The sequence below is a fragment of the Lissotriton helveticus genome, chromosome 5_1 (genome assembly GCF_964261635.1).
Source record: "Lissotriton helveticus chromosome 5_1, aLisHel1.1, whole genome shotgun sequence".
Taxonomy (NCBI): Eukaryota; Metazoa; Chordata; class Amphibia; order Caudata; family Salamandridae; genus Lissotriton; species Lissotriton helveticus.
The window spans coordinates 1,736,536,395-1,736,546,647 of record NC_136065.1 but is presented as its reverse complement, the minus strand read 5'-3'; the positions used below and the strand labels follow the sequence as shown (position 1 = coordinate 1,736,546,647).

Genomic DNA, 10,253 nt, shown 5'->3' with positions numbered 1-10,253 from the left:
TTTTCTAAAAGTAGAGCTGTAGTAAGTAACAAGATGCGGTTCTTGATAAAAACAACATTTTGGAGCAACTCACTTTATCTCAGCCATGTTTGACGGATCAACCCCAAAACATTTCAGGAAGGAGCTGAGGTAGATTAACTTTTTTTGAGACATTTTCTTGAAACTTCATCAAATGGCACCAAAGTTGTTAGCAAAAAAAGAAACACTCTCTCTATGGAAAAGTTGACTGAAACATACAATTTGACTGTTACGGAGTTACATATAGTATCCCTCCCCGTTGTTTTGACTCACCAAATATTACAGAAAAAACATGTAGCCTTTGCAAATATTCGAATGTCACTAATAGCATTAGTATGTGAAATTTCTTATTTATATTGAAACAAGTTAATGCAGATTATGTCACGTTTTAATTGCGGCTTAACTGTCACAAAATGGGTAAAAGAAGGAAATCATTAACCACTTTTGTTTTTAAATAGATAATGCAGTAGCTTTAATTTTTGTTCAGTGCCACAACTGAGTAACTTGTTGTAAAACAGCTTTACGCAGTCCTGCTGCTTCTCAGTCACTCTGTTCAACGAAATATTTTATAAAGTCCAGATAGGTTTCTCTTGATTTGGAGTAATCCTTCGTTGGTACAAACACCATTTGATTTCTTTAAACAAGTACTTAAATAAAAAAAAGGGCAACACATAAAACAATCTCTTCGTATGATATCACTGTTCAGCATTGAGGCAGACCAATTCTTGACTGGGGTTACAGAAGTGACACATTTGGCAAGGAAAACTGTCAAATGTCCATTTTCTATCTAAAATAATGGGCATCATGGAAGCACTATGGATTAAGCGAACTGAAGACCGTATGCAGCACAATTATTTTTCTTCTGCAGCGGATGCTCTAAAATGGAGGTATTGCATGTTTTCCAAACAAATTACCTAGATTTTTTTGTGACTCCTTTCATTATTACTTCACCAATATGGAAGGTTAGATTTGGATTGAATTCCAGAATGTTTATCATGCCATGTTTTAGAGATGAGCCAGTGAAGAAGCAAATTGCTAGAAAACATGAATTGGATATACGCTGAGTTGAGTGTTGATGAAAATAGCTTTTTGGTCGAAAACTCTCCACAGTGGTTGCAAGTATAGTCTTGGAAAAAGTTAATATTCTTCCTTATGCTCTTTTCCAATGAGAGAATTCAAAAGAACCTAAGTTGAGGGCTACATGCTTAGAAAGTAAGCGAGACCAGCACAATGCCTTAGTTTGGCACAGCTTAAACCCACATTCTGAATACTGACATTAAGTGGTCATAATAAGTGTACAACAAAGCAAAACAATCTTTTGGGAAAAACCTTCCCTGAAATACAGTGGAGGAAAGGAAAATATTTAAAAAGAGTGCATAAAATGCATGTCACCAAAAGTTAGTGCAATAAACTGACTGGCAATTTAATGCAAGTTACTTCAACATCCAGTTCACTCACAATGCTTTTTTATAATGTATCTCACATCCAACCACTTTTAAAGCACCCTACAAAGAGATTCATTGATCTGATTGCCAGACTTTTCCTCTTATATACAAATAAATTGCGTATTGGCTAAAATACACAGCAACACAAAGCAATCAATTTCTCACTCACTGTGGTATTCATTTATATAATATACAATATATATATACTATGACTCTCTCAGGCGAACCTGCGCCTTCATGTGGTTGTATTTGGAGTTGGGATCAAAAGACCATTATAGACTCAGCTCTCAGCAAATATGTAATTGCAATTACTCAAAATCTGTTCCACAATTTGGTTCTGAAAGACCATGTGTATCGCAATGTTTCCCATTTCCATTTCTTTCTTCAGGAGCGTTGGGCCGAATACGATTGCAACACTTTTTACAGACATTCGGTTTTCATCACGCCTCTCAATGATTCTGGATAAGAAGAAACAAAAAGGGCTGTAATAAGAGGACAGTTTTGCATCTGTGACTTAATTTTCAAACCACATGCCCAAGTATCTGTAGAAACGTGTGAGTGAGACTGTTCTGGGCATCAATTCCTTTGGTTGTGAATTTATGACATCTGTGTCTCTTCAACATAAATTTATTAGGAACCAATTTGCAAACGGTAGCTGGCCCATTAATTAATTCAAAGGATAGGTTCATCCAACTGTGTGAGCGCTTAGTGTTACAATTACAGGATCTTATAAATATTCAAGTGTAGATCAGGAAACCAAACAAAATAGGTTATTGACTGTGTATCACAATTAGTAAACTGAAGACCACAGAGGACCCAGATTATCCTATTTTGGAAATCCTCAAGATAATGTGGACTTTTTATTAGTAGGTCAAGATAAATTGGTTTGTTGTAAAAGACAGGAAATTATAGCTACTTAAATTTTAGTGATTTTGTCTTGGGTGAAGAGAAAGAATTCTGGAAAATCAGTGATTGGCTCAAATAGATTTCAGAACATTGGCTCTCTGTCCAGTATGACACTCATGTTTCCCACCTTATTTACCTGAGTGAGACCATGACCCAAGTGATCAGGTAATGTATGAGGGGAATTAATTTTAGGGTGCCCCAGTAATTTGAAACAAGCAATGGTCTTCTTGTAAATATTGTTGTAATTTGTCTCAGATCCAAGTCTGCTTGTGTTCCAGTAACGTTATAAATTGTGCGACCCTCCAAGGCAATGTTCCGTAGATGGGAGTGGGCCTTATCAAAGGTTGGTTGTGACAATGGGGGTCAAAGCAACTATTTACTAAGGATCTTAGGATTGTTCAAAAGAAGTGGAGAGAGGGATATCATGAAGGATCTCCATAGTGTATCTTCCTTCTTTTATATAAGTAGGATTGCCTGTTCACCTATTGTCCAATGTGAGACAACAAGAATGTATCCAGCCCCAGACAAAGACTGTAAACTACACACCATGCACCATCCACTCAAGAATGACTTTATGGTCAACCATGCAGAACGCTATCAGCAAGGCAAACAGGATGAATGTCCGGTGCCTTTTATTAAGAATGTCATTCAGGAGGGAGGAGCTACACGCGGATCCAAGATGGACGCGTGAGCAGAGGGCTCCCGAGACCCCTTCCGCCACCCTCGTCTATCCTGACATTAATCCTGAATTGGTCGACGGGTATTTCTTGCTGATGCCCTGCTGATATTAAAAGCATTTTTCGGAATTTGATTTGGCTGCCGGGAACTGGACTTGCTGCTCCCCGCAATTTGAGGCCTACGGTGATGACCATCCGGGGGCTTGAGTTCCCGAGGTGCCCAGGTGGCAACTGAACAACAACGGCTGGAGTGACGCCTCCGCTGCCCCTGTGTGTACTTTCGGGTTCGATTTTGGTCATCGTGGGTGCTGACTCATTATTGACTGATGCTGCTGCCCTGGTTTAGTCGCTGACTCAACTCTGGCTCCTGTTTCTCAACCTCTCGACTTGCTGCGCTTGCCGTGGAGTGATTCATTTTGACCAGTTTTCGGAGGACCCTTTGGTGGTCATTGATCATCATGGCGGGCAGGTCGGACGCTGAGAGATGCAACACCAGAGGCCCAAATCGAGGGGGAGCCGCTCAGACCCCGACTATTGAACGCTTCACTCGCCCTAAGGTATCCCCGGGTGGTCCGGGCAAGACCCTCGGAGAAGCTGGCGACGGTTCTCCTGCGACTGAGGAGCCGACTCTGACGGACGTCATGGGCGCCATTGCCAGTGTCCAGACTGCTATGGGTCAACAATATGAAACGCTTGCCACTAAATTGGATACGTTTGCGATTGAGGTCAACCTTATCAGGACGGACCTGGGGAAAACTAATGAAGGGGCAAATCCCTGGACGTTAAAACAGCAAGCCTGATTACGGATGTTTCGGATCTTCAGACCGAGGTCCGCGATCTTTGCTTGGCCAGAGACTCGTTTGCCCGTCGGCTGGATGATTTTGAGAGCCGAGCCAGACGGAATAATGTTCGCATTATAGGTGTCCCGGAGACTTCTACGGACGTGCCAACGGATCTCTTGGTGGAGGACCTTACCCAAAACTATTTGACTCCGAAGGGCCTTAGTAAATTTTTTGCCGTGGAGCGTGCTCCTAGAATTCCAGGTGGGAAGCCCAAGCTTGGGGCCACCCCGAGGCCTATCATAGCCAGGATTTTTAACTTCCGTGACCGAGACGCTATCCTGCAGGCCTCCCGCACTCATGGTCCCGTCCAGTTTGAAAATGTATCGGTCAGTTTCTATCCGGATTTCACTCAAGAGGTACAGAAGCAACGTATGGCCTTTACGGGGGTGAAACGTCGCCTCAGGGACATGGAACTGAAGTACGCCATGCTATTTCCGACTCGCCTGAGGATTGTGCATAATGAACGTACTTTTTTCTTTGATCGCCCTGGAGTAGCCAGTGACTGGCTGGACACTTTGCCGACACAGCACGCCGATCCGGAGAGTTCGAAAGGTGCCAAAGGCAGCCCGGAAGAACAGGAGTAGTGAGTCGGTGCCGATGAGCCATATTGGACGCTTTGCAGTGGCTCTGTGATAGTGATGTTTTATACGGTGTAGATACCCAGGGGTGGGGGGATTCGGGACTCTTCCTCCTCAGGGGACGTTTTTCTCTCTCTTCTTGTAGGTTAGTTTAATGGGGCGACAGGCACACTGCAAGTTGGGGTGGCTTTCTAGTCTACCGCAGGGGTGCAGGGTGGGGGGTTGTGTGTTGAGGGTTCATTGGGGGCCAGTGGGGGGGTCTTTTCTTGTTTGTTTGTTTCGAGGCTCTGATCTGGTCGCTATTTTATCCTTTGTGCCTGCTTTGTGGCGGGGGGGACTGTTGGGTTTTGTCTGGGATGGGGGGTAGGGGGCTGAGGGTGCTGAGCTGGAATGTTAATGGACTCGGAGCTCGGAGATAGGTTAAAACGGGGGATTGTTTTACAGTATTTAAAGCGGCAGTCCCCTGATACTGTTCTACTACAGGAAACACATCTGGTAGGAAATACATGCCGAGCGCTGAATAGAAGAGGCTACCGTTTGGTGGCCCACTCTGGATTTACCACTGGGTCGAGGGGGGCGGGTATCTTGGTTAGGAACTCCCTCCCCCTAGAAGTAGATGACGAGGTGCTGGATGATAGGGGACGGTATGCTGCTATCGTGGGTCGATGGGAGGGGAAGACGATCTCCATTTTGTCTGTGTATGTCCCCCCTGGTCTACAGTCTACCACGTCCTGGGGCTCCCCGATGGCTTACTGGTGGTGGGTGGAGATTTTAATTCGGTTGTTAGTGGAGAGGAGGATCGAAGCCCTCGTAGGACCCTGCCCACGTCGCAACTATGGTTGGGCAGTTTCATTGATACACTGGGATTGGCGGATTGTTGGAGACAACTTCACCCTGGCCAGCTCCAGTACACCTTTCATTCGGGGGCCCATGGTAGTCTCTCGAGACTTGATTACATTCTTATACCAGCGGCGCAGATGGTCTCCGTGAGAGAAATTAGGCATTTGGCTAGGGGGATTTCAGATCACTCCCCACTGTGGCTCACTATTGATGTGCGGCTGGAGTCCGGGGGTCGTGTCGCTCCTATTAATCCTTGGCATCTTCGTAACCCCACCATTAGTAAGGAAGTGGTTAAGTGTATAGATTATTTCTTTGCCGAGAATGAAGGGTCAGTATCCTCTCCTGTGACCCTATGGGAGGCGTGTAAAACTGATTCGGGGCCAGACTCTCTCTTTGATTGCCAGCGAAAGGGGGCGCAAAAATGCAGAAGTGGTGCGACTTGAAAACGATATCTCTGAGTTGGAGGAACGGATGGAATCTGTAATTACACCTGATAGTCTGCACTCCTTGGCGCTTAAACAGTTTGAATATAGGGCTCTGGTGACCGATGCGGCTACGGCGATGCATCGTGAACAACAGGGACATCTGTATGATGTGGGTGATAAGGCAGGGACATTGCTAGCTTGGCTTGATAAACGGGACAGAGTGAATCGTGTGGTGCCTGTTATTGAGCGTATGGATGGTGTGCGAGTGGTGGACCCGGTCGAGATAGTTGAGGTCTTTGCCCAGCACTTTCGGACGGTATACTCGCCGGTTTCGGACAGATCTGAGGAGGACTCGCATTTGTTGCTCCGCGATATCACGCTGCCTAGTCTGTCGGATTCGGATAGGGAGCTTATGGAGGCGGATTTTTCTACCGATGAAGTAGCGCTCGCTATCCGTGCACTTCGCAGTGGTAAGGCTTCGGGCCCGAACGGTTTGCCAGTCGAGCTGTATAGGTTGTGTCCCGACACAATGGCGCCGTACCTTCGTCGGACGTTTTTGGCGTCACGTGATCTCGGGCTTCTTCCCCGAGATCAGAGACTGGCGTCCATTGTGGTCATCCATAAGGACGGAAAGCCTCGGGAACACTGTTCGTCTTATCGGCCGATCTCGCTTTTGAATGTAGAGCCTAAGGTTCTTGCAAAAATGTTGGCAAGCCGCGTGATCGCGGTGATTGGCGATCTGGTGCACCCTGATCAGTCTGGGTTTATCCCCCACCGTAATACTGCACTCAATCTTCGACGTCTCCATGGTGTCTTGGCGAGGGCGGGGTCTCTTGCTGAACCAGCCATTTTGGTTTCCCTTGACGCCTCGATGGCCTTCGACACGGTGGAATGGCCTTATTTGTGGGCTGCCCTCGCCAAATTTGGCTTTGGTCCTAAGTTTATCGGATGGGTTAAACTTTTATATGAACAACCGCTCGCACAGGTGGTGGTTAACGGACGGGCCTCGGATCCTTTTGTTCTTCTGGGGCGTGGCACGCGACAGGGCTGCCCTTTGTCGCCCCTCCTTTTTGCGCTTGCTCTTGAACCCCTTGCCGCGTGGCTCCGCTGGGAGCCCTCGCTCAAGGGAATACGGTGGTCGCCTACCTTTCGAAGATCGGGTGTCACTTTATGCCGATGATATACTATTATACCTAACTTCTCCCCGTAAGTCATTGGGTGTCCTGTTTGATGTCCTGAGCTCTTTCGGGAAGAATTCAGGTTTGGTTATCAACTGGACTAAATCCTGTATTTACCCACTTGCGGGTGGTCAGCCTTCTTTGCCTCGCTTTTGCCCTATACCTGTTTCCAGCGTCGGCTTCAAGTACTTGGGGATCTATATTTCTATGGACCCCAAGGTCCGATTTGAGCGGAATCCATTGCCTCCGCTTGCTAGACTTCGATCGGATGTAGCGGCATGGTGTAGATTGCCTCTTTCCCCCCTGGGGAGGGCGGCCTTGTTTAAAATGATGTCTCTTCCCCGATTTTTATATGCCATTCAGAATACGCTAGATCTGGTTCCAGCTGGTTACTTCTGTGACATCGAGGGCCTCCAGCGGAAATTGGTCTGGGGCGGGCGGCCACGCATAGCGCTGGCGAAATTGACTTTGCCCTGGTATGACGGTGGTATAGCATTGCCTGACGTCAAACGCTATTATTGGGCGTCCCAGTTGAGTGCTATCAACCACGCCATGTATGGTCCTGTTCTTAATCCCGCTTACGATATGGATAGGTGGCAGCTGCCGGGAGGTGATTATAATAGAGCGCTTTATTCCAAGATCGACAGGAGGTGTTTGACGGGCCCCACTGCAGTGGCGATACGTGTATGGGATAGTGCAACATCGGCTACGGGATGGACTGGTAAACTTACTAGGGCGACTCCTCTATATGCAGCTGAGAGATTGGGTGGATTGTGGTCTTCAAAGGGATTCGATAGATGGGACCTTATCGGTATTAGCAAAGTGGGGGATCTTTGGGCCACCAATAGAGTCAAAACTTTTGACGAGCTGAAACGGGAATACAAGCTGAGTGATAGAGAGCACTTCCGCTACCTTCAGCTCCGCCACGCGCTCGACTCGGTCTTCCCCGCCGGTACCTCGATCCCTGAGTCATCTCCCTTGGAGGATAGAATGCTGGATGGGCATGTCCCTGACAGCACTATTTCCCTCATATACAAAAAACTTATTAATACCCGTTCGGACCTTCTTATACAGCTGCGTGAGGCGTGGACTAATGACGGGCTGGAATTAGACGATGAGGACTGGCAGGCTGCACTATCCTCCCCTAAGGAAGTTGCTATTCCGGCGCGTCTCCGACTGGTGCAGCTAAAGATTCTTCATCGCATCTATGTCACGGGTCCACGTTTGATGCACATGGGCTATTCTGTGGATGGGTTATGTCGGCGTGGCTGTGGCTTGCTTGCTACCTTCCTCCATATTATATGGGCTACTTCCTGAGGCCCGACGCTGCTTGCTGAATGTCTGGGAACCGAATGACTGCACCGTTGCTCAGGTTCAATGGGTCACGCTGGGCAATATCATTGCAAAAAGGGACATTGCTCAACTCTGGGGCTCTAATAGGGCACCACTGGTCTCGGCTTGGGAGGAGAACATGGATTGGTGCATGTTTCGAGAAAAAATCGTGTACAACTCCCGAGGTAGGCACAGGAAGTGGAATAGGATTTGGGGTCAGTGGAACTCTTATCGTGGAGAGATTTGTGACCCTCCCCTTGTTGAACCCCCTGATGCTACGGGATCTCCTTGACTTTGACGTTCAAGCATTTTGCTTTTCGGTTCTTTGTATAGTATTGCTCGCTCCTGGTCCCCGCTCCCCACCTCCATGATTTCTTGATGCTTGCTTTTCATTGTCTCCCCCATACCGCGCGTAGCAGCCCTCATACTGATAATTTTGCCTCGACTTTTTTCTTGTGGGTTTTCTTCTTGTTGTTTGTATGTATAAAAAATATAAAACTTATTATTTATCCTCCTTTGCCAGATGCTCCTAATTTCATCCTGCTTCTATGCTGCCGGACCCTCGGGTTGTCGGCTGATGAGCTATGTACTGATTCATTCTTGTTGATTTGCATTACTGACCGGCCTTGATGGTTGTAGGTCTGTATCTGTCTTCATTTTACAATAATAAAGGTTTTTAAAAAAAAAAAGAATGTCATTCAGAGGTTGATTTATTAGAGCTGTTGGAATTTTTGGCAAGTTTTTCTTTCCATGAATTTTCACAAGAAAGGGTCAGTAATGAGAGGGGTAATGTATGTCTAAAGTCTTTTTTGATATGACAGTACCTTCTTTTAAAAGCAAAAGGATTTCCAATCACATTTTTAGATTCATTTTGTTTGTATGTACAATCTGTTATCAATCGGATATGATTTGGATTTTCCTTTTTCACACACATAATATGGTCTTAAGGCAACATAAGTTGAACACCTCACATAATGGGGGCAGAACTCTGCTTGGAAGAACCCATGGTATGTGTTTACATAACAGGTGAATAATGCTTCCATGAGATGAAGGATGGAAAATAATCAGAATTATTGACAGTATGAGCCCTCAGCGCAGAGATCCGAAGAACATCGGATCTTCAGGTTAACAAACTCAAAACACACTGCAATTCTAAGGTAAACAACATTCTAAGATAAACATTACACGAGCACCAACAGGAGGCATGAAGTGCAGGCATACATGTAAGTAGGGCATGAGGAATAGACAAATGAGGACTTGGTTAGAGAACTGACATAAAGATGATACAAAACAAAACAAAACACAGTTAACTAATTTGCCACAGTTTTCTAGACTTGTTTTTGAGCAAACAGACTTAAATTTATGTGAACAAAGTGAATGATTATGGTGTCTCCGATTTGAGACTTGTCAATGTGGATAACAATGTTTTAAGAGTTCTCGATCATTGCCTTCTACATCTTTATTTGTTGTCGTGATGCAGTTTTTTTGTATGGTGTAGTGCGGACATATCCCTTCTAATTGATTTTGCATGTGATGTTTTTTCATCTGTGCTATTACACTAGGCAGCCTACTTGTTGAACATTTAGCTGGATGGGGTTGTTTCATTTAAAAGGAAGAAAGATTTTTATCACGGGTACTGAATGGTTAAGTGTGCTCTGCAGCATTCAACAGATCGGTAAAATGTTGCTAAGTAGTGGGAAACTCTTTTTCAAATGTTTTGGGTGATACTTATTTGCTCTTCTGGAAGGAGATAGTAATGGCAGTTAAACCAAACCAAACCAAGTCAAGTCTTGCGTTGGTGGGTGATGTTGAGTCTGTTTAGGGGAAGGCCAGACCAGGAGAGGTTTAGAATTGTATAACACGGCATTGTTAATATTTAAAGTCAAAAGTGATGTAAAATGTCTGGCTGGCCTTCTGTGAGGCATTGACATTTTAGATAAATAAGAGGTTGTCACATCACTGAGTTTAGATGGAAGGTGGCTGTCGTTTCCTTCCAAAGGGATATTATAGTA

General features: G+C 45.5%; 1 protein-coding gene across 7 annotated transcripts in view; it reads right to left on the bottom strand.

Moving 5' to 3' along the window:
• Positions 1 to 460: 460 nt before the first annotated feature.
• Positions 461 to 10,253, bottom strand: part of ARHGAP27 (Rho GTPase activating protein 27) — a 627,637-nt gene continuing 617,844 nt past the window's right edge. For 4 of the 7 annotated variants that reach the window (XM_078645013.1, XM_078645010.1, XM_078645011.1 and 1 more), the window contains one exon: positions 1,591 to 1,921. In XM_078645013.1, the coding sequence (XP_078501139.1) occupies positions 1,744 to 1,921 (178 nt within the window). In that variant the 3' untranslated portion in view covers positions 1,591 to 1,743. Of the gene's footprint in view, positions 1,922 to 10,253 lie in introns of all 7 variants that reach the window. The other 3 variants (XM_078645012.1, XM_078645016.1, XM_078645015.1) reach the window with 1 other exon arrangement.